The sequence below is a fragment of the Dipteris shenzhenensis genome, chromosome 14, assembly GCF_047967505.1.
Source record: "Dipteris shenzhenensis isolate YYH24624 ecotype China chromosome 14, Dip_SZ_1.0, whole genome shotgun sequence".
NCBI lineage: Eukaryota > Viridiplantae > Streptophyta > Polypodiopsida > Gleicheniales > Dipteridaceae > Dipteris > Dipteris shenzhenensis.
In genome coordinates, this window is record NC_141609.1 from 47977521 (window position 1) to 48002789 (window position 25269).

The 25269-nt window shown below is 42.4% G+C and overlaps 1 protein-coding gene across 1 annotated transcript in view; it reads left to right on the forward strand.

Moving 5' to 3' along the window:
* GLY3 (glyoxalase II 3) overlaps window positions 1-18350 on the forward strand; it is a 158882-nt gene extending 140532 nt beyond the window's left edge. Inside the window, exons 7-9 of the mRNA XM_087384632.1 lie at window positions 12006-12059; window positions 17673-17697; window positions 17812-18350. Coding sequence (XP_087240758.1) covers window positions 12006-12059; window positions 17673-17697; window positions 17812-17891 — 159 coding nt within the window. The 3' untranslated portion in view covers window positions 17892-18350. The remainder of the gene's footprint in view (window positions 1-12005; window positions 12060-17672; window positions 17698-17811) is intronic.
* The last annotated feature ends 6919 nt before the right edge of the window (window positions 18351-25269 follow it).

The window sequence follows — 25269 nt, forward strand, 5'->3', positions numbered from 1 at the left end:
GGATCGCGCCCACACACAAGCACGCATGCGTGCGCACACACACACAGTGAAATCATGCAAACTATATGTGAAGAGGTTTCACAATTAATGCTTTGCATGATTTTTAGGGAGGGGGTGTGTGTATATGTGTGTGTCATTGCAAAATTAAGCATCTGCACACAGAAATACGTTACAACCTTTTAATAAATGTACAATCCCACTTTATTACCAGAAATTGGTCGTCTAATTTAGATCTTCCTTCATCTATACATAGCTTGGCTAAGCTCTTCCTTTATTTCTCCTACTATTCAGCCCTAGCTACCCTCGCTTTTCAGCCTCATATTTCTGATTTTTTTCTGTCCATATCTTCTCTTTCCTGCGTGTCTCTTCGTTCTCCACTTTATCTCTTCTTTTGCTTATTTCAAGATTTTCCAAATGGAATCTCAATAGCATGATAGGAATGTTGCCAAGCGTCTTCAAGTGGTTGCAAAGAATTCTCAGTTAAAATTGATACATCACAGTAAGGATTTTCAAAATTCAATCTAGCTTGGGTTGATGAGCCTGTCCCAGACTTCCGGGTCTTTGTCCCGGGACATGCTTTATTCGGACCAGTTATGAGCTTGACTCAAAAGGCGGTGGTTTTGTTTTTCCCGGGAAGTATGCCTGATGCGGTGATTGTGGCACAATGGTTGAAATCCTTGCTCAAGGGCTGCTTTGTTGACAGCTGCTATAAAGCAGATAGAGGCTTTTATGAAGTCATCTTTACTGATGCCCAATATAAGCAATAGCTTCATTTTAAATCTCCGCTTTTCTTTGGCAATCAATTGTACATTTCTATCCTTGGATGCCTACCAAGGATTATCAAAGTCTCATACAACACAGATGCGCAGTGTGGGTTGAGGTGGTTGATCTGCCTTTATATTGCAGGCCTGCATTACCCTACTTGGCTGAAGCTTTGGGGAAAGTAGTTTGGCCCCCACGTGCTCTGGGCAATGTCAAAACTGCTTTTGTCTTTTGTGGGATACTTACAAGCCCACTCCTCCACGAAGCTGCCACGAAGTGCATCTCTAAAAACTATTTGATCATCCATAGACAAATGGCTCTGCTTTGCTACAGAAGTGAAGCACTACGCCAAAGCTTTTGCATCTTCTACTTTGTGACGCAAATCCCCAAGATAGCTTTTTCCATAGTCTTTAATAAGATCCTGCATTCCCATGGAGAAACGGATGCATGCCCAGTATCCATCAATGGATGCATGCAAAGGATGCAAGCAAAACAAGTCGGCTTATGAAAACCTTGACCATAATCTGAAAGGCTTGATGCATGCCTAGCAACGAAACATCATGCATTGGTAAAGCAAAATGTACTGTCAAAGAGACCAAAAAATGGTTAGATAAGCAGAAGGCATAATCCAAATGCATCTCACACGTAAAGTCGACAAGATAAGCGCAAGACATAATCCAAATGCATATCACAAGTCAAGTCATCATGTACCATCGATCCAAGCATGAAATTAGAATATCGACATTGTGATGCCTTAAGATGTCCATCGTGCACAATGGGCACAATAGAGTGCTGGCCTTGCCCGAAGGCGAGGGCACTCATTGGTGGGATGGTTCCCGGTACAGATCCCACACCATATGTTGTCATGCCTTGCGAATAGGTGGGGATTACTTGGGCCTTCAATTATCCATCCTCCCTTAAGTTGTTGGCTCACCCGATTCAGAAGGTCGGTGGCCACCTCATCTATACTTATGCTTTTGGTGAGTGGGGTTGCCTCCTGGGCTTCTACAAGTTGATCTTCTAAGGCTTTTTTCAAAAGTCTTCATGCCTCGTATTGCATGCATTCCTTGCAACGTGTCTTGCACCGGGGTGCAACATCGACAATGAATAGACAGTAGCTTGATGATGAGGTCTAAAGTTACTTTTCTGATATGTTTGCCACCCTGCCTCCTCCCCTTCTTGTGGAGGTTGATGCGAGGAGGATTTTTCTACAAAATATTCAATCAGTTCTCTCTGAGGAGGATGCACATAAGATGGAATTACATTTTACAGAATTAGAATTAAAAGTGGCGCTGCCCAAATTGGGACTACAAATCTCTAGGATGGGATGGTTTGACAGTGGTTTTTTTGCTGAATTTAGGGATCAGCTGAGCCCTGTTCTTTTGTTCGTGATTAATAGAGCTTGGACTTTTGGTCATCTGCCTTTATCTTGGAAAAGGGCTTTCTGCGATTGATTCCAAAGAAGCCCCTTTGTCAATCCTTGTCTAGTTGGCATCCAATCACCTTGATGCTTGTGTGTACAAGCTAATTTCTAAAATGTTGGTTTTGTGTATATCGTACTTTCTGTACATGAGCCTCTCCCTCTCCCTCTCTCAACCCTCTTGCCTCCTCCTCTCCCCTCTCTTCTCCCCACCCTACTGTTCCACCTCTCCCCTCCTCCTAGCCTTCCCACCCTTCCTTTCCATCCCTGTGTTGTAGGCTTAGTCCCCCTGCAGCTTCCTCGGCCCTCTCCCTAGCCCCCTATGCCCTTGGTTGTAGGCTTGGCCCCCCTGCACCTATCTCGTCCCCCTACCTAGCTTCTCTACCCCCACTATCCCCCCGCCTCCTCTCTATCCCCCTCTCTAGCCTTATCCTCCCTCTCTAGACCCTCATCTACCCTCCTTCCTCTCTTGCTTAGCCTTCCCTCCTCCCTTTCAGGCCCCCCTCAACCCTCTGCTTCCATAGCCCTTCCCCTTAGCCCTCCTCCCCTTCATTCATTTCTCATCCCCCTTCCCCCTTAGCCCATTTTCCTCTTTCTTCCTGCCCCTCGCAGCAAGACTCTGATGGACAGAGCCTCATCATGTTTGAGTCGTCCTTCTTACCTCAATTGGCGAATGGAATTTCATCTAGCCAATCCTCAACTGCTTCCACCGGCCGGGAAGATAGTTATTTTTCCAAAAGATGAGTTGCAGCAGCTCAGAATGGATGTAGGACTTGAAGTCTATACTTGGTTCTTCGCCCCATCCATGGGCCCCACCCTTCCAGATCGCAAGCCAGGGACTAGATGCTTGTATTTTTGTAGAAAGACCTCACCCTTTCAGCTGTACACATACTAGGACGAGGCATCTTTCAGGTGGTTTTCGATTCTCTTGAGGCCATGGCTTTGGTGTGCAGATTCTATTTATTACCTTAGTTGTTGGGCACAGAGTCATCGTCCCCTCTAGAGCTCAATGGGTTCTTTTTTTTATTGGAGGACCTCTTCGTCCCCAATAATAGAGGGGATCGTGTCCTTATGTGGAAGGAGCTACTCTCTTGGGCCCTCGTTGCTGCTGATTCTTGGGTTATTGGAGGTGATTTCAATATGGTGGAGTTGACTTCGGATAAGAAAGGGGGTAGAGAGGGTGACATTTACTCTTTGGAGAGGGTAGCTTGGGATAATACATGGTTTGATGATGCCTTTCACACTTAGCCATAGTCACTTCTGTTTTTGTGGTCGAACAAGAGGCTGCAGATGCCTATCCATGCACAGGTTGATAGATTTTATGTTGATGATTTGGCTCTGGATAGACGTGGATCCGTATGCATTTCTGCTAGGGTATCCACTTCAGATTACTTTCCCATGGTATTGATGACTTTAGAGCCTCATTTAAGAGGACGCTCTGCCAGTCTTAGGATTCTAGATGCCTTTATGCAGAGGAGGAACTCATAGAGGCATTGCATATATGGTTTTCTCATGTTTAGGGTAGAGTGCCGTCCCCTTCACATGTGGCTGCAGCCCTCACTGGCATAGCGATTTATATTATTCGGTTGCTAGCACTTGGAGATGTGACATTCTCAGATGCGAAGTTGGGATTCGCAAGGAATTGGCAGCTCTATAGAGGGAAGAGTAGAAAAGGCCTATAGACACTTCGATTTAGAAGCGCCTTGCTGCAGAGCAAGGGTTCATTAGCAGACATTGCTGCATCAGAGAGTAGAGTATGCCTTTCATGCACGAGAGTGATTTTGGACTCAGATGGGAGGTAAAGTCAATAAACACATTTTCTCTACTCTTAGCTCCATACATAGTAGAAAAAGTGTTTGACTTGGACAAGGTTTCATAGACTAATCTTGTTGGAGCTTTCTGGAGGGCACACTCTTCACTTTGGATTCATAGATGCATGGATTAGAGGGGGTTCCTCCTTATGCAAATCAGCCCATTGCTAGGTGCTAGAGGGTTGATCTGTTACTGGTGGAGTCTACCAGGGATGCCCATCCTTGGTGGACGGATCAAAAATCTGCAACCTCTCTCCTTGGTGAAGTCACTCAGGATATTGACATGTGCAATAGAGAGGGTCCCTATGGGCTCCATGTGAAAAGATTCTTAAATTTCTTATCTTAAAGAGTCATGAAATAATTTAATGGGACACTTTTTCAAAAGCAGACTAAAAGGACAATTGATTGGTGACCCATGTCCTTATGCCACAAGAGGGTGAAGATATCTATCAAGTAGAAAGGTAACAACTAGAAGGAGGGTGAGAATTTTTGTATCTCTCAAGCATCTGATTTTCTCTTTTAACATATGTAGTATTTATGTATCTAACTCCTTCCATGGCTTTATCTTGATCATAGATTGATGAAGACAGTCTACGCTCTTTTCCCTTCATGATCCTTTTGTTTTCCCCTTTGCTTGTGAGTCCAATCTTGTGCTTTTATGAAAATCCATCCATTCTCACTTATGAGAGTCAAATATTGTATATATAGGATGCCGAGGCTAGGGACCTCATCATTATTTAATGAGAAGACATATTCACTCTTAAAGCCCTCTTCGCTTAATTGCTTAGTGCATCCATATGAGAGACTCTTTTTTAAATCTATTATGAGATGATATTATTTTCTCTTGGGAACCTCAACTCAACCGTAACACTTTGCTCGATATTCCATTTTTTATGAAAACTATATGAGATTATTTGTCCCTTTTATGTCTATCCATTGGTATTTTTAGATCGCTATTATGAAAAGTACACCAAAATTTGATTAGAGCAAATAGTTTGCTTGGCATAGTTTCAGTAGTCTATGTTAAAGTGTGATAACTTTCTGCTCAAGTGTTAGCTTGCCAAAAAGTTAGATGTACAAGTCCATGTTTTCACTTCAGCCCACTGCCTCCTTCCTCCCCTCTTATGGATGCTATCCTGAAAGCTCGGCGGTTCCAGCTTTAGAAGTACCCTTCAGAGAGTTTCCCCTTCCTCTCATGAAGAGATTGATAGGCAACTTGTCATGTGGAATGACAGCATACTTAATGATCATGATAGACCACTTGGTGTCTCTCAATATATGCAGTGGTCTAGGTGGGAGAGGGGCCTTGCCTCCATTGTGGGATTCTGGAAATCTTTCAAAAAGCTTCAAAAGGATCGTAAGGCTGATTTCATAAGCAATCTCAAAGGGAGTGCAGGTAGAATTCAATAGATTGATGTGGCCATTCCAGTGGATTGGATGAACACAGATGACATGCCTGGATGAATACAATTGACATGCCTATTTCGTGTTCCACTTCGATGGGAGTAGGCGTTCCTCTACAGGTTATTGCTTTCTGTGTTGCATATGAGGATGCCCTTGCTTTTTAGGTCCTTGCCGGGAGGCAGGCTGTCTAGATCGATCGATGATGTTTATTAGAGGTTGCATTTCGGCCGGTTCGGATTGTGGGTTTTCTGTGAATCATGGTTCAGTTTCAAAGTGGTACATAGACCCTCACTTATGTCTTGTTAACCTGGGGGCTTGGAGATTGTGGCTTTATGGGGTGTTCCCAAAAGTACTTGCAATGGGATCTTGGAGAGTGGGAATGGATTGCTGAAGGGCACCGAGAGAAGAGCCTCCCCTTCTTTCGGTACATTGTTAGTAATGCTAGGACATTTCAGCTGAGTTATAGAGATTGGAGGCCATCCAGAGCAACATATTGTGAAGGATGTTAGATTTTGATTTCAGCAGACTTGCACTCTAGAAATCTCTCAGAAACAAAAAAATTACTCTATTCTTTTGGCTTTCTATTCATGGAGGGATTGCAATGAACTTGTGGAGATCCAGGTTTGGGGTTGACCCTACTTGTCCTCGTTGCCTCTCTGCTATGGAGTCAATTCAGTATTATCTATTGGATTGCAGACAAGCCAGGATTAATGGGAAGGGGATAGCTAGCAGTTTCAATACTTCTATTTGTCGCCCCTTCTTCATGACTTGGGGTTCGATTGCTTGGCTCTCTCTTTCGGGGTTATGAGAGATAAGACTCCTCTTAGGCTTTATCGATTCGATGTTACTTTGTTGAGCCATGCTCTCTAGATGATGTTCCTACCTCACCCTTTAGAGCTGTGCATGCCTCTGTAGGCTCTTCTTGGGAGATACTGGCGAGTATTGTGGCATGGCATAGTTGGAGAGTCAGAAGCACAGAGGCTTTGGATGGATCCTAGGTCCACCTTTCACACACTTTGGCCGGTATATGGACAGATACTATACATACGCTGATGGCCATTTGGGCAAGCATGTAGGGGTCCTCTCGGGCAGCTTCTGGGAGGAGGGCTATTTTCTTTAGAGAATGGAGGGGTTCTCCTTTCTTCTCTGAGACCACTATAGGGTTGAGATGGCACTTTCAGCCTCAATCTTGGTGGTTGTTTTTGGCCTCTTTGGAGGAGTATTTTTGCTCATGCACAGCATGATGTATTTTCTCTTTGATCTTACTCTCACGGGTTTTGTTCATACTTAATAGAAGTCTTTTGTGCCAAAACAAAAATAGCATTGTCATCAGCAAGTTCACTGTCCAAGAGCTCCTCATCTTGTCTCAGGGAGAGTCTCAGCTCCATATTGACTACGTGATTTCAAAAGATGCTCATTGCTTCAGCCACAAAACGAGAACAAGAGACATTGTGAAGGGTGTCAGGGAAATCCTTTTGAAGCCAAGCGTAAAGGGGCTAGCTTTGAGCATTGTGCTCTCAGCCTCCAAGTAATTAAAAGCCACTTGATAATTGAATATCACAAAGGGGGGAGAAAGGTCTATAAGAGCATCCAGTCCCTAGCCCTGATCTGGAAGGGTGAGATCCATGAATGCGTGCAAAGAGGGTGGTGGAGCTCTCAAACTCCATGTCCTTTTGGAGCTAGTTATTGCGACGAGTGGAAGGGCCAAGGATTGACCGAATAGGTTCGTCAATCAAGGTTGAGAGGACTACGGGGGGAGGGGTTGGGGGTAGGGAAAGGGAAAGGGAAGCAGGGGGCAGGAATGGGAGGGGATGAGAGAGGCTGAGAGGGAGGGGTTAGGACAGGGCATGGAGACCGGAGGCGATAAGTTTGGAAAGGTAGAAGCAAAGGCAAGGGCAGAGAAAGAGCATGCAGGGTGGCAGAAATAGAGGCAGGCAAGGCAGAAATAAAGGTAGGGGACAAGGCAGAGAAAGAGCAGCTGCAGCGCAGAAACAAAGGCATGGGAGGCAAACACAGAGGCAAGGGGCAGATGGATGAGGAAAAAGCAGAGAGGGGAAAGAAATGCAAGCAGGTGGGCAGAAGTAAAGGCGGGGAGTAGGGAGAGCGAGGCTGGGCAGAGGGAGGGAGGTGGGGCAGTAGGGAGCAAGGGAGAAAGTAGTAGGGAGGGAGGAGGGGAGGGGGCAGCAGGAGGGAGGGGGTTGATAGGGAGATGCAACAACTCTAATGAAGTTCACATTTTCCTTAAGGGCTCTAGGAAATCATTTTGGGATTGAGTAAACTCGATACATTACCATTGGCATTTGGCTTCAGGAATCTGTTACTTCATTAAAATTTCCCTTCCTATATGTCAATTGGATATCAAATTCTTGCATTATTTCAGCCCAGCACCAGTTGTGTAGCAATTCAAGGATCTCACTTTTGGCATCTTATGAAGCAAGCATCACGTTTGCATGGGCATTCATTGGTTGGGTCTTCTTGTGATATGTGAAACATTTGAGTATGAAGTGTTTGTGGATTGATACATGGGGAAACTTTTTGAATGTATATTTTTTATATGATGGTAAGATTAGGACTCTCTCTCTCTCTCTCTCTCTTGGTGGAGCTCAAGAGGGTGTCATGAGTAGGTTGTCGAGACAAGAAGTACTTGCAACCTAGGTCGACCCTATTGTTGTTCTCTTCTTGCTTTTGTTAGTTTGACTATAATTGTGTTCTTGGATTCATGGGAGAATTATTTGTTGGCACCGAGACATGTGGAAGATGTCTGGTTCATGCTCAATTGTAATCATAATCGATTGGAGGTGGGAAGTTTTGGAAATGTATGTTTTATTTTGATGCTAGCTCGGGAGCATGTCCCAGCACTTCATATATTGATTCATATAGAGGGAGGCATGTTTCCTCATCTTGTTGTTTTACATTCGCCAAGGGCGGTGAATGATTTAGTGTCGGTGTGGAAAAAAGTATTATATGCCTTGTGGGGAATGGAGCAGGAGAGGTATAAATGTAATCTCCGGCCTAGGGCAAGCCAAATGAGGGTGTAATCCTTAAATATAATGTTCTAATTCTCCTCTCTCCGAAATGTTATGCAAGAAGAGGGAGAGCCTCTAGAATTATTGTATACTCTTGGACTATGCCGGTTTGGGAGGGGATACAAATTAGCCAAATATTATTCCAAGGTGAGTGGGAAGATGAAGATGGTGACTATCAATAAATTAGTCCCACGTGGTGGATCTATTCAATAAATCCTACATGTAGCACTACCAAGTGTGCGCATAATCTTGCAAATGCTTACAGCAAAAAGGATCCACTCATTAAAGGTTTGATCACTGCAAGCTTGTTTTTGAAATCTTTGACCACAGAGTTCCTGAATTGACCTGACCTGCTCTGAACCATGGACATCATCCCTCTTAAGACTCCCATAATGGTGAAATGGCATCTCATCTGTTAAGTCCTTAGGTAAAGCACGATATGCTTGCAAAGATATGCTTGCAAAGTATTAGCTAGCGACCCATGCCACTTTCTTGCTGAAACCTGGTGTCTCCAATCTGTGCATTGGACAAGGTCGGCTATGATCCTGAGCCAAAAGGATGGGAGGAGGATTAGCCTCTCTCCCATTGTTAAGAATTACAGTGTGCACCATTGACTCACTAGGCATTGTGGTAGGGTGAACAGGCGAATAGTGCTCATGCACATGACTCATTAGCATGCTCAGTGAAAGGTGCATGCCATTAAGCTTGATCAAGGATAGATGGATCCATTTGAAGGGTATGTGTATTTCCTCTTTGCTGATGGCATTGCTTACCGTACAGTTGATTAAAAAAGAAGGCTGCAATTTACTGATTTTGTTTTGCGGTTTTTTGACAGTTAAGGCAGGTAAAATGCCTAGGAGTCTAAGGATGCCTATGACACCTAACACACTTACGATATCTAGGACTTCAATCAGGCGGGACACCTAGGACATGTAGGGGTACTAAGAAAGGAATAGTTGATTGAAAGACAACTAGGACCTACGTATATTCTAATGCTAGGAATTGAGGAGAACATGATGTATCAAAGGTGGTTGTGAATTTTGCAAATTATCTGCTGTCCCATACTCTTATCTGATGTGTCCGTAGCTCTAAATCTTAGGAGTACATGCTGCTCATTTTCTACCTCCCTTGTGGAGAAGATTTTGCAGGTGCTTTCTTCACTGGGAATCCTGGGTCTTGCCCACCTACCCCTCCGCACTTCGATATCATGTGAATTGGTTGTGATTATGCATATTAGATGCCTTCTAAATATGACAAATAGCTACTCACAAGAAATATTGTATGGTTGTGAGCGAGATGGATGTACTGGTGTACTGGCAGGATGCATCATTGATACCATGGTTGTTTGAGAGCTGGGGCAGCTACATAAATGATGAGAAGATGCCAAAAACAACACACACTTGTATGATGCAAGGGTTGGAGCAGAGAGCAATACATTTTCCCCCTTGACAGTTGATCGTGATGGCTTATCGCTAGAATACTGCATAGAGCAAGCTACATGGCTTAGAGCGGAGGATTTGTGGCTTTTCATTTGTTCTGCCATGTTTACACTAAAGATTGCAAATGAAGATGGGTGGGGAAGGAGAGGGAACATGTATCGAGATACACTCCGTTTTATTCTAAACTATTAGTATTATGACTTCGGGGACCTCGATCTACATTTGGAGTACTAATAGTACATTAGTGCCACAAACCGGTTGGGATGAAAATGACAAAAGTCTTATCACTCGAAAGGGAAACCAAGCACATATTTATTTCAAAGAAAGGATTTGAAGAAACCAATATCCTTAGACAAACCAACAAGCTCAAGAGTACTAGGAGTTGGATATCTGAAGAGCTCACTCCGACCCAACTCAAACAAAGGGCAAATGAACTTATCAAAGTGAAAAGAAGCAAGGAAAGAAGGTAAATGGGCGGTTTATCGAGACAGACAAGCACTCATTAGAGATTTCAAACGTAACCCCAAAGACTCTCAGTCTTAAACTGATGTTATTTAGACCACCCTTAATATAGCACTTGAATGTAGTTATGCTATAGGAATTTGGGGCTGAGCTGCTGTACTCCCCCATAGATTCTCAGTCTCTAACTGATGTTGATGATTTTGGTGTGCATTTTGTCCCATACACCCGTGAGGTCTCCTGTGGATGTTAATATATCTTTCTTTTCTTTCTTTCTTTCTCTCTCTCTCTCTTTTCTAAAGACTTCTGCTTTCTATGAAGAGTGTGTACTGAGAAGCTTGTTCTAGCAGTCTTGTATTTCTTTTTTCATTTTGGAAGATCAATTGGACAAGCCTGGTTTTCTTGCATGAGTGTCCACACCATCCAGATCTTAAGAGTACAGATCTTGAGGCCTTGGGTGAGGAATTCTTGTCCATATGGAGAATGATTCCCATCTTTGTCCTTCGGTTGTGGCATTGGCCAATCTTGTTGTGAGCAAATATCATCTCCTTCTTTTCAAACTAATTGTGCAAGTTGTGCTGTGACACAGTGGCACTCAGCTATGTCATTGGCAGGGCTAATGCTACTGTGATGTAAAACTATGGAACCAAGGTCTGAACTGCAAGATCTTCACAATAGCTCCAACAACTTTATCACCAACTATGACTGGGAGTCAACCAGTCTTGGAGTTGATTTAGGCATCTGCTTTCCTCCCTTTGAACTTGTCATCTTTTTTTCTTCTTCCTGTTTCGAACAATTGAGGTATTTTATCTTAGTTCAGGCATTCAGTTCCAAATTCCTGATAAGTGTTCAAAATGCTTTAGGAAATTTTGTATAAGATTTATGGCTCAAAACTTGTGGTATTATTTGCAATGGTTGAAATGGTTCTCTTGAAATCACATAACCTCAGTTCAAAATCACATGAAAATATGGTCCTCAGTCTACATGCTACCAACAAAGTGGGATTTATACAAAGGCATTCAGAGTTGGTTAAGTAGCTGATGATACAGACTTGGACAGTATGTTAGTTTAGGTGTCGATTAAGTGATCTTGTACAGTTAAGGGTGCAAAGAATTTCACAGGTGTCAGTTTTTCTGTGAATATATGATGTGACATTTTAGAGCAAACCGAGGCAGGCTTTGCACCTTTTCTCTACTTTCATTTTCGCAGAATGCATTTCCAAGATAAATGTGTGCACACAATTTGCTAAAAAGTGTGATATCACATGTATATGCATTAGCTTATTTCTGAAACTTTGTGGATGATTACTGGAAACAAGTAAGCGTGCATGGGAGACATATTTAAGTAAACAACACATGTTCACAATGTGTGACCAGATATAATGTCGACATTTGTCTCAATGTTATATTTTTTGGGGGACACTAATCTTGATTCTTAGAGCAGCAGAGCTCAAAGTCTCTGCTCGACTCTCTGTCTCAGATATTTGATAGTGTTAATTCTTAAGGGGACCAACAAATGACTATCAAAGCGAAACGATGAAGTAGGAAAGAAAATGTGCTTGCTGTGGCATGAATATTTCACTGCTGTGCATGATGAGAGTTTCATTCAAACATTATAGTTTAATGAGATCTGATGGTTTTTCATTTCTTATATTCAAGAATATACCTTGGATCATGGTGTGCAGGTGACCACTGTTGGGGAAGAAATTATGTACAATCCTCGATTATCAAAAGATGAGGTATGTAATTTCTTAGTGATTTTTGCAATGAGGAAACAATAACGAAATAGTAAAAAAGTGAGTACAAATCTGTAGCTCAATAGTAGGGCTGTGATTGTAAGTCTCAAGGCAGAGGTCAAGCCTAGGCCTTTGTGGGTTCTGATTTACTTGCACTTTAGCCCATAACGAGAAGGAAAGAAATCGTATTGACTTCTACAAAAGACAGAGAAGGGTGTATCAGATGCAGCAAACCACAGTTTAATGCTAGCCTTGTTTTTTGCCATAAGGCCACACAGATTTTTCGGTCTTCCAACAAGCTGTCACAGACAAAGGGTGCATCACATCTTACTTCAGGCTGCCGTCTCACCATAGACAACTAGACCCCCTCTAAAGGATCTTGAGAGGGGAGGCCCTTTTGCCCATCTATCTCCAACATATGACCACATGCTCAAGCCCTATGCTCAAACAAACACAACCTCAACCCCCCCCAACCTCAACCCCCCTTGATGGTGCCCCCTCACTGCACTCATCCCCGACTCTAAATTCATGAAGAAGACTTCTATTAAGTATGGAAAAGGCCCCAAGAGCTAAGTGCTCAAGGCAAAAGTACACCATGCATGAGAAAAACCTGAGAGGGTCCAGTCCCACTCAGCACAAAAGCCTAAAGGGGGAAAAGGGCATTCCTAGCAGATTGATTAGACAATCTGAAATGATACGTTCCCTCTTCAATAACCTGTTCCATTGCGCCTGAGTCTACGATGAATCACGGTGCAAGCACACAATTTATCCTCCCATCCTTATCTCGGAGTTCACAAGCTCTCACGAAATCTCACGCATGTGAATAGCTCTTGCTTGCAAAATCCACCAAGCCCCAATTCCTTAGATGGATCTAGTATGCCACATGTCCTCATTTTAGGGTACCTCTTAAATGCACCATATACCCCTCTCTTGGGATATCCATTATTTCACTTGCCCCTAGACACATTACACATTCGATGCATTTAAGACCCATAGCCTTAGACCCATCTAGTCCGTGTCCTGTCACCCTCATCAAGGACCTTGACATTAACCCCTTTGACCACTTACATGAAGCCCAATAAATATAATACAAACATTGATCCTTTAAAGGAAAATGTCGACTGACCCTTCCAAGGTCATGCTACCTCAACTTGAGCGTAACATTCCTTCCCTCTTCAGGCATCAGCGTCCTCGATGATAAAGTTTGGGAACATTCTCCGTAACTGGTATACGGATTCTCAGGTAGCTTCTGATAGAGGCCATGCAACCAACACCGTGGGTATCTTCCGATTGCGTACTTGCATTGTTCCTTGGTCCAGGATTCTTGTTGGTTTGCGTCCTGCATTATTCTCTATCTCTTGAAACAAAACAACACCCTCGATTAGTGAGTCACCTATATGCAAAAATTTCTTTAAACGAGAAACATGAAACACTAGGTGCACCTTACAACCCTGTGGTAATTCTAATTTATAGGCCACCTTGCCTAATCTTTTTAGAATTAACCACGGCCCACAATATTTGGGTGATAACTTAGCACACTCTCCTACAGTCAAAGACTGCAAAGGAACTCTGAGAAAAACTTTTTCTCATTCCTTAAATTCTCTAACGGATCTGTTTTCATCCGCATACGCCTTAGCTCTATCGTTAGCTTGGCGGATGTTAGCTCTCGCAAGTGCTAGCATCTCCCACATCTGAATGACAAAGTTCGCAGCACTAGGTACTTTCTGAGGTACTCCAACTCTAGTTGGATTTGCTGGTCTATAGCCATAGTTCAGTTGAAATGGGCTAAACCATGTAGAGGAATGTTTTCTATCATTGTAGGCAAATTCTAATAGTGGCAACCATTTGTCCCACGTATGTTGCCTCAATGAAACATATGCTCTAAGCATATTTTCTAAAATTTGGTTGATTCTTTCCATCTGACCATCCGTTTCTGGACGATCCCCACTACTCATTCCTAACTTAGTCCTTAGTGTCTCAAACACTGCAGTCCAAAAATGATTGGTAAATTTAACATCCCTATCTGACACTATGGATTTGGGTAATGCATGCAGACGAAATATATGTTTACGGATACATGTGCTTAACAGTGATATTATTCAGTGTTCTTTAATCTATACAGAGGCGAAAAGTATCATCTTTCTTTTTCTTCAATATCATTGGCGAAGCAAAAGGTGAGAAACTGGGTTGAATCTGCCCCAGCTTGAGGAATTCTTCCAGTTGTCTTCGCACCTCCGCTTCTTCAATAAAACTTAACCTATAGGGAGGTCTATTTACAAGTTCTGCCCCCGAGATTAGTTCAATCTTATGCTGAACATTCCGCTCTAGAGGTAACCCATAAGGTAACTCGTTCCTAAAACAATCAGAGAACTCCTCTACTATTTAATTAGCCAACTTGGCCATCTTCCCATTTTAGTTAACATCAGTGCTAGCCGAAGGACCATCAATCGGCTATACTGATGCTGTATAAAGAAACAAAAACTCTTCTTGAGCTTTTTGAACTTCCGTTACGGAAACCAACGGTCCTTGAGGTATATCTTTTTCACCTCGTAAGACATACATCACATCATTCATCTTAAATTGATAAATGTGCTTTTTTCAATCTATGGCTGGATTCTTCCTAGAATGCTAAGCCTTACCTAGGGCTATATCTGCGTGAGCAAGCTTTGTCATTTCAAAATCAAGCTTCTCTGTATAGTCCTGAATTCGAAGTTCCAACTAGGTAACCCTTTGGTCCCATACTTCAATTGAATCTCCATCAGCCATTCTGACTGTGTATGCATAGTTAGATGGGCTAGTCTTTAATTTCAGCCTCTTTACAAGCTTGGAGTTAATTACATTGTGCATCAAAATCAAGGCCATTGCGTAGAAGTTGGCAGCAATTATAGTATGGATATTCTATGATTATTGCACGTGCTCAGAATATCCATGGCAAGGAAGCCATACAAATTATCTTGGTCAAGGGTTCTAAGATATACAAAATATCCTTCATCTGCATTAGATACAGTTGCTGCTATGTTAGCTTTAGTAGAGGTCCATTGATCCATGCCACTCTAGCAATGGCAGAATCTGTTATTGGTGGGACAACCCTTCTCAATATGTATGGAAATGTATAAGCCTAGATGATGCTAGGGCAGGGTTCACAAAAATGCTACAAAGAATTGAACCTCCCGGAATGCCATGATTGTTGTATATGCCCAATCTGGGCATGTAAGGGGGGCCATAAAATTGTTTTGTTAGATGTAAAGAAATACTTTTGTTTGCAATGTAGGATGATGTGCTAGAACAGGTCACATCGTCCTACAGGCACGCATTGTTCCAATGTTCCTATGTACTTTGTGTTCTAGTATTCCTATTCCTAAGTTGTCTAAGCCTTTGGAGCAATGCTCCCCTGAGCCAAAACAGGTCACAACTTGCTACAAGCATGCAATCATTTTGTAGCAAGTTCAATTTTAGCTAATGTAGCAAGTTTGCAAGCAAGCAGCTTGAGGCCATAGGCTTCAAACATGGATAGTTTGCACTGCTTCTCTTTCCTCCACGGGTGACTCTAGAGAGCTTCTACTATAGCATTTGCCTTGAACTCTCCTTTGGTGATGAATTCACTAGCTTTTCTCTCCCTCACCCCCTTCTTCCAATCGATCCCACTCCTTCGGTTGCCATGATTGTGGAGGTCACTCTTGAGAATGGAGTTGGCTTTTCTCTCCCTCACCCCCTTCTTCCAATTGATCTGATGATTGCCACTCTTCAAATCAACCCTATTGAACATAGTAGTTCCTTCTAACCCATCCAACACATCATCTATGCATGGATCAGAAATCAGAAAAGACTTTGCAAAGCAATCTTTAAAGGGTTTTACAAACTGAAAATTCTATTTTTCTTTGGATTTAACTCATGTTTTGGATCATCAACTTTATCCTCACCTTTGGTGTTCTTGCAATGCCAATGGTTGCATAAACACTTTTGACCAGTGAAAGCATTCAGCACGCGAGGAATTACTAGCAAGAGAATCCTTGCCATTGCATTTCAAATGAGAGAGTATGTGCCTCCAGTCAGAGAACAAATTAGTAACAAAAGGATATCCCTTAATCCTGCCATCAATGTGACCTAGGATATAATCTCAAAGAGTAAGCTACTAGCACCAAAAGGTTGCAGTAGACAAATGTAACAGCAAATGTCACATCATGTATACCCATGGCTGATCACCCTGCATGAGCTGAGTCATCAATTTCCCCTTATGAGCTAACAAATGCAGATTACTATCAAAATATTCAATTTGCTATGCATCTTTGGTGAGCAAAGAAACATCATTAAAGGCAAATATAGGCAACCAAAATCGATTGAACTAGCCATTACTCCAATTTCTTTAGCTTTTCAAGCACCCAGTCCATTTGCTGGCGGTGGCGAGTAATTGTCCACCCAAAGGGTAACCAAGATGATGCACCAGCTGCTTGGGTAAAACCGTTTCCCCAGGCCATAAATGTGATGCCAATCTTTCATATGGAGGGAAGAAGCTTAGATTTTTGAAAGTTGACTTGGAGATTAGCTACCAAACCATATAAGATAATGCGTGTGCCAACAAACACACTTTTTTTAGTGAAAACTTTGAATGCTTCATATTACAAGGCAGCTATCCCAGAACTGGTAAGCTGAAAGATTACATCAAGAGAAAATCTCCACGTAAGACAACACACACACACACACAGTAACGTGCATTTTTTCTTTTTGAGATTTCTGAAAACTAGCAAAGGTGGAAGAAGGAAGAGAGGGCGACTGAAATTGATATTACATTCTTGAATAGTAGCTTTTATGTCGAGCCACTTTCAATTGGATATTCTGCATATTTTCCTTTGAGCACGATCCATCCAAAGACTCCACCCCTTAGTATTTCTGCCTGAACATAACCACTTTCAAACTTGGTCACATCATCCAAGTAAGCCCACATGCTGTAATGAAATCCATCATCGAAAAGTAATGGTTAACCACTCTATGTAGCCTGCTTTTCTACACAAGAACCAGGTTCAGCATGAGTGGACATGACCCCTCTACTGTCTACAACTTGGTGGAGAACAGATTTACCTCTGTAATCTGAAATAGAAGAGTTAATGGCAGTGAGCCTTTTCCAAAGGCTGAAGCCCTGGAGAAATTCCCTCACCACAAGGTTAGCTAATAAAGCCTTGCTTTGTAGTTTTATGTCTAAATTGTGCTTCCCATCTTGAGCATCATCTGCCTTATGCTCTTAAGGATAAAATATGAAACAAGAAACCACATCACATCCTTCAAATAATTTCCAAAATAGAGCTTTATCACACCGTGAATCAAACACAGAATATTCCAGTCCTGGACAAATGTTGTCTGCAAGCAGCAGCATGGATGTATCGCATGAGAGGATTCAGTCATAGTGCAAGGGATTTTGCAAGAAATTTAGAAGTTTACAGGCTATTCAAAGAAGATTGTATGTGCGCCTCACTCCTAAGAGCTTCACACATTACAAAGACTGTTTCTTTCTGTGTGTTGTGTGTGCATGTGTGTGGGTGAGAGAGAGAGAGAGAGAGAGAGAGAATCTCATATGAAATGAGGTGCCTGATGTAATTTTTATGGTTTTTCTCTTGGGGGCAGGAAACTTTCAAGAATATAATGGACAGTAAGTTGTCTGGATCTCTTAGTTCTATGTCAGTGTTTAACAGTACTAGGGTTCACGCCAATTTTAGGTGCTCTGAAAGTGACATGTTTGATGTTTACAATGCTGCTTGTTCAGATTTGGGTTTGGCGTATCCAAAAATGTTTGATGTGGCTGTACCTGCCAACATGGTTTGCGGTATCCACGAAGTGTCATAGACTGCCCAAGCTTGACATGTGTCTGCATTTTGGCACTTGGATAAATATTTATCTCGAGTCTCTTTATTCTATTCCCAAAGTCACTTCAAATATTGCTGTGCAAACTGTAGAGAAGTGACCAAAGTGCTAGGCTGTATCATGTTACAATCATAAAATAATTTTCCCAAGAGCTCTGAGTATCTGATTAAAATTTGTCCAAATGTTGGCTCGGACAAATACAGAGATTGTGGTCCACTTGGCTGGGAAAAATTGCAAACAACTTGTTAAATCAATTGGTATTGTAATCTACATCTGTATTTTGATGCCTAGAAAATACAGAATGTATTGCACAGAATAACGTGTGGATGGGTTTAAGAATTTTTTGATTTCACTTGGATACACAATATTGTTAGTGGAAGGTGGAAGCACCTGCGTAAATCGCTGTAGTAAATAGATGTGTGTATGTGTGAAATTGCATGCTTTAGAGAAGCAAGGTTCGTTGAATTCATATTCTTTTTTGTTTTGTACTTCCACTTAGTATACATGCATTTTCTTTTATCATAAAACATTAACAGTATATTGTTTTCCAAAATCACAATGAAATAAAATGTTATATCTTACACACAAAATGTTATATTTTATGTGTGTGTGTGTGTGTGCGTGCGCACGTGCGCGCTTGTGGGGAGTGTGCGTGTGTGTGTGTTAGTGTAGGTGACGGTGGAGAGAGGATCAGGTTCAGCTATGGTGTTTTCTGCCTCAGGCCGCCCTGGTAGCTGCTCGTTTTGCTGCGCCTTTACTATCTGAGGGCATTTCTTGCTCCCTTGACCTCTTGGCAGGATATCTACTGCTGTTGCACAGTCTTTCCAGCCCCCATTTCAACTGTGTATACCCGCCTTACCTTCTCTGAGCCTCCTTCGGGCTGTGTGCCCTTGGTATCGTGATATGCAGGTCTTTGTGGGCATATCCTTTCTGGCGCGAATTCTCTCCTGGCAGTTTGTGTTTTTTGCTTCTGCTTACAAGTTCTGTGCTTTTGGGTGCTGTGTGAGGCTCTTCCAGGGGGGTTTTTCCCCCTTCAGCTTTCACGACTTACCTTTAATCGCTTTTCCAATTCTGTGCCTGTTCATACGTCATTAATTTTGTCCTTTTGCGCATCTCTGTACATCTCTATCAGTTCGCCTGGTTATACTTGCTGCTGCTCCTCATTTTGCCTCTCACTTAAGCTCCTCACGAAACCCTGTTCTTTTGATTCAGACTTGTGTTTCCGACTGTCTATCCATAATCCTTTTCTGCCCTCTGCATTTGCTTCACTTTCTGCGGTGCTTTTTCTCTCTCTTTTAATTCACGTGATGCTGGTTATTTGCAAATGGCTTATAAAATATACAACGGGGACAAATCATCCCATAACAAGAGGCACAAGTTGGTGGTATGTGATGACAATCAGACTCATGCCTCAGAGGAAGCTTACCTAGTGTTTGATATTATGCACGAAGGCTTTGAGGATACCAGGAAGGTTTGGAAAGATCCTATCCCTTCAGTGGTTATCTCAGTAGAAGTGGATGAAATTGTTGTGTGTGTGGGTGTGCGTGTGTGTGTGTGAGAGTCGTGTGTGTGTGTGTGTGTGTGTGTGTGGTGTGTGTGTGTGAGTGTGTCGTGAGAGAGAGAGCGTGTGAGAGAGAGGGTATGCGTGGCCGGTGTGTGACGGTGAGCGTGGTGTGAGCCTCGACGAGAGTTGGCTGCTGGTGTGTGACGGTGAGCGTCGATCCTGATAGCTGGTCAGCGTCGCCCGTCGTTGTTTGGCGCCCATCCTTTTGACTGTACCATCATACGGCCGTCGTACGGTTCCGTACAGATTCTGCGTCAGATTACCGTACCATCGCTGATCCTTTCTACCCTGCACGTCAGCTTTTACCTGCAGTTTTCCTTCCTAAAGCCCATACAGTCTGTCCGTCTTTTTCGTGTTTAATCAATTCCTACAGTTGTCAACTCTTCCGTACAGACTGTTTGTTGTCCTGTGCAGCCTGTCAGTGATCCCGTACTGCTTGTCAGTCCTTCTTGCAATCTCTATAATCTGTCCGTACAGTTTCTGTTAGTTTCTTTGTTGTGTCCGTACAGTGCTTCATCCCAGCATCCGTACTTCCTGCCAGCCTTTCGTTGTGCCCTGTTCGATTCTCCCTGTTTGATATCTGTTTAATTCCTTGGCCCCCATGGTAGAAGCAAACAAGTTCTATGTCAAGAGAGCCCTCTCTCCTGAACCCAAAAGACAACTAAGGGAAGCCTCTTCCCCCATAGCTCCTTCTTCTGAAGATGCTTCCTATGTGTTTGATATGCTGAATGATGATTTTCAACAAAGCAGAAGGGAATGGATTCAACCTGCTCCGGAACTCACTTACAAAATGAAGCTGCCATCTCTTGTGCAACCTTTGAAGAAGCTTTCTCAAACTGCAGTTATCATCTTTTTCCCAGGCAAAATTCCCTCTGCTAATGATGTGGGACAATGGGTAAATTCTCTCCTTCGTGGATGCTTTGTAGAAGGAGTCTATTTTGCCTCCCGAGGATTTTATGAAGTTCATCTTTTGGATGCTTTGACAAAACAAAAGATGCTGGAAATGTCCCCTTTATTTTTTGGTCGCCAGATGGTGCATATCATGCCCTGGTCCCCCAATAAGGACTATCAGAACCTCATCAAGCATCATTGCCCTGTATGGGTTGAAGTGGTTGATTTTCCAGATTATATGAGAACAGAGCTTCCAGGTTTAGCTATGACATTGGGACAAGTGATCTGTCCCCCTCGTCCAACAGGTAATAAAAATCGTTTTTGCATATTATGGGATACTGATAGACCGACCCCTTCATCTATTGCAGTTGAGATTGAGGGTGTTAATTTGGGCAGGAAATATTTCACCTTAAAATGGGGCATTTTTGCTAGAGCTTGTTTTTCTTGTCACAAATTTGGGCATCTTGCTTTGGAGTGTCCTTCTATCCTTCATCCACCTCCTCCAGCTGCTATTCCTCTGCCATCTAATAAAGGAGGTCAGAAGACATATGTGGAAAAGATTGAAGCTAAAGGAGCAAAGCCTTCAGTTCATACAGGGAGCCAGGCCAATTCAGCTCAAAATAAGGATAAAGGCAAAAGCAAGTTAGGAGAAAACATTCCATCTTCTCATGAGGGATGGCAGACTGCAAAGAAGACGGTCCCTCTTAAACAAAGACCTCTCCAATCTCGTAATTGGGATGCCTCTGCTCCTTCTCCAGGACAATCTTCTACCTCTTCAAGCAGCCCCATCTCAAAGGCTTGGGTCAATGCAGTTAAAAAGGGTCTTCCCCTTTGTGAAGAAGATGATATTATTAGGGAATTGGAAGCTGAGGGTCAGCAAGACCCTGTGGCAATGGCAGAGGCTTGAGGCCTCCCGCTCTTTTGGAGGACCGATCATTCTCTTGTATATATTTTCATGCGTGCTTCCCTTAAATGTTTTTCCTATAATATACAGGGCCTCTGCAACCAGAATAAATGGAGGCTTCTCTGGCATTATATAAATACAACTCATCCGGATGTTGTATGTCTCCAAGAGCATAATCAGCATTTTTTTGCTGGACAGCATGGGTTTTTTTCAGGATATGATATATTCTATTCAGGATCGGAACAATTTTCTGGGCTGTGCATCTTAGCCAGAGATGATCTGCAACCCTTGATAGCATATAATGATCTAGGTGGACGATGGATGATTATCCAATGCATGATCAATGGAGAGATTTTTGAAATTGGATCTTTGTATGCCTCTCAAAATTCAGCTTCCAGAGCTCAAATGTGGAACTCCATAAAGCAATATCCCTGGTCCTCTAATGCTCTACTTTGTGGCGATTTTAACAATTCTCCTCACTGGAAGGACAATACCACGCATAAATCACATATATGCTGCCCTCTGAAATCCAGCAATGGGAACACATGACTTCATCACTTCGATTTGCAGATTTATGGACAGCAACTCATCCTTCAGTGATGGGATTTACATATCACCATAATGCTCTCACAGATTATTGGGCCAGGCTTGATAGATTTTATCTCATTCATGCTCAGCAATATGATGAATATACATGTCAGATGTGGACTGATTATTCACAACAATTATCTGATCATACTCCACTTTGGCTCACCCTTTCTTTTGGAATGCCTCTGGATGACTTGCAGCTCTCTCCAGTCAGAAATTTACAGGTTAATCAATTCTATCTTTCTCATGAAAAATTTCAGCATATGATCAGACTGGCTTGTAGGCCATTGCTATCCCATGCTCAGGAGGATCTGGAATTTGCTTGGATCTCTTTCATACATTGTATTCAAAATGTCATCAAGGAATATGGAAGATGGTACTTGGCAGAAACCAGACAGCATATCCAGTGGGCAAAATCATACAAGCAGTATCTTGTACAGATTAGTCATCAAAGATCACTATCTGATTCTGAGCAGCATTTATTGTCTTGTGCTTCCTCTATAATTGATGCCAATGACAAACGCAAGCTGTCAAAATGGCAGATTAGGGCCAAAGTTAAACCTATGCTAGATAAGGGCTGTTCCTCTAAATCTTTTTTCCGGAACTTACATGCACACAGACAAAGCCAATCTATCATGAGGGTAAGGAAATCAGATGGTCTCTGGACCCAGTCTCTCTCTCAGCTTGAAAAACAATGTCTGGATCATTTTCAGTTTCTTTATTCTCAGCCATCCTCTTCTGCACCTCAGGTCGCATTGGCTCGTAACAGATTTACTGAGCTTGTTTCTCCCATTGTCTCCCCGCAAAAAGCATCAATGCTGGAAATGCCTTTTTCAGATGATGATTTGGATGAAGCCCTTAAGCATTTGGGTAAACATAAATCCCCTGGCTGGGATGGTCTGACGGTTGAATTTTTCGAAGCCTTTTGTCCAGAAATAAAGGGTCCAATTCTGCAGTTTATTAATGCAGCATGGCAGCACCAACATCTTCCTTCAGCTTGGAAGCATGGTTTGGTTAGGCTTGTGCCCAAAAATATTCTTTGTGAGACTATGGATGACTGGAGACCAATTACTTTGATGCCGGTGATATACAAACTGATTGCCAAAATGTTGGTACATCGGATAAAGGATATCCTTCATGATGGACTTCATCCCAGGCAATATGGTTTTGTTCCAAGACGGCACATACATGACAATATCACTAACACTCTTATCGCAATGGAATATGCTAAATATTCAGATCAAGATGTGTTGGTCATGCAGGTGGATGTGGCGAAGGCGTTTGATACAGTACAGTGGGATTATGTCTCTCAAATCATGCAAAAACTTGGTTTTGGGCCAAAGCTATCTAATGTCATATATTGGCTTTATTCAAATTCCACTGCACAATGCTTTATAGGGAAACATTTGTCTGAGTCCTGGACTCTCGAACGTTCGGTTCGACAAGGATGTCCTCTCAGTGCCTTGCTTTATGCCATCGCTTCACATCCTTTGCTTCTTTATATGGATCACATGGTTGATACTGGACAGCTAGAGGGGCTTAAGATTTCTGGTTCACGAGACCCTTCATAGCGCAGGCCTATGCAGATGATTCATTTTTCATGCTAAAGAACAGTCCATTGGAGATTCGCCTCTTGATGGATACCCTTTCAGATTTTGGGTTGGCAGCTGGTCTTAAAATTAATTTTCAGAAATCAAAACTCTTGCCTCTTAAGCTTTGTGATTGGCATGCTATTCTGTGGCCAGGCCAGATTATTCAACCTGAAAATATAGTAAGACATTTGGGTTATCCTATTGGCTGGAAAATCAGTAATAAGCAACAAATGTTGTGGGTGTTCAACAAAATTCAGGACAAATTACAATATTGGAAGATTTCCACATGGCCTCTTCATGTACGGCTTCGAATTGTCCAGTCTATTGTTCTAGCTTATGTCCAGTTCTACCTTCCTCTTTTACATTGGTCATCTCGAGATCTCTCATCTTTTATGTCTCAAGCCATGGAGATTTTTTGGAAAACCAAGCTTCATAAAAAAGCTTTACGGTTGCTCAAAATGGACTTGCTTTGCTCACCCCGAATGCAGGTGGTTTGAATATAATAAACATCAAATATCATGTGTTGGCAAGAAAGATTACTATGCTCAAAACATTCTTTCAACAAGAGCAGCCTTGGTCTATTATGTTAGCAATTTTGTGTGGTCATATGCGCACACATGCTTATGGACATTGGATAGTAGATCCATCGGAAGTAGTACTTGGAAAATTTCAAGGTAAAATCCCTGGTTGTCCATTTTCTAATTCCTTGATTCAGGATTGGAAGCAAGTACTCTCTCACATCAAATGGTCTCCTCATCCTGTTTCTCTAGCATCATCACTCAGATTGGAGAGTATTCATTGGAGTGCTGTGTTTTCCTCTCCCCTTGCTGTTCAACAACCCATCAGAGCTTACAATCTTATGAAAATGGGTATCCGGTTCATTGATGACTTTGTAGATATGCAAGGAAATATTCTCCTTTTTCCAGCAGCATGTAGACAATACAACCTGGCTATGCATCATAGACCTATTTGGAAAGCTATTGCTGATCTTCTACTTCCTCTGGTTCCGATTCCGACATTGAATGGCAGTGACAGGCTTCAAGATTGGCACCTTCGGTCTTCGAGTTCAAGCATTTCTTCTAAGCCTTTGCAGTCATTGACATCTATACAGGCTTATAGATTAATATTACCTCCTCCTTGGATTGCCCATCATGCTAATTCTTTATGGCATCTGAGCAAATCATTAGCCTGGTGGAAAGGAAGATTGCAAATGATATGGAAGTTGAAAATGCCATTGAAGCAAAGACTATTCCTATGGAGATGTATTGTTGGTATTCTCCCAGTGGGAGTGAAATTGGCTAAACGACGAATAGCTTCACCTCTCTGTCCAAGATGTCACCTTGCATCGGAGAGTATTCCGCATTTATTCTGGTTTTGTTCATATTCCAAAGACCTTCTAGATAGAATCTCCTATTTTTTATCTCTCAGATTTCCAGCACACAGATTCTACAGGTTTTTCTGGATGTATGGCACACTATCAGCTTCTTTGTCACAGTATTCTCTCTTTTTCCACTGGATCAGATACTGGGCCTTATGGACCCTCTGGCTACCTATTGTTTCTTTGCAAAAAGCTTCAATGCTGGAAATGTCTTTCTCAGATATTGAATTGGATGAAGCCCTCAAGCATTTGGGTAAACATAAATCCCCTGGCTGGGATGGTTTGACGGTTGAATTTTTTGTAGCCTTCTGGGCTGAATTGAAGGGTCCAATTTTGAAGTTCATTAATGTAGCCTGGCAGCATCAACATCTTCCCTCAGCTTAGAAGCATGGTCTGGTTAAGCTTGTGCCCAAAAAACCTCTATGTGAGACAATGGATGACTG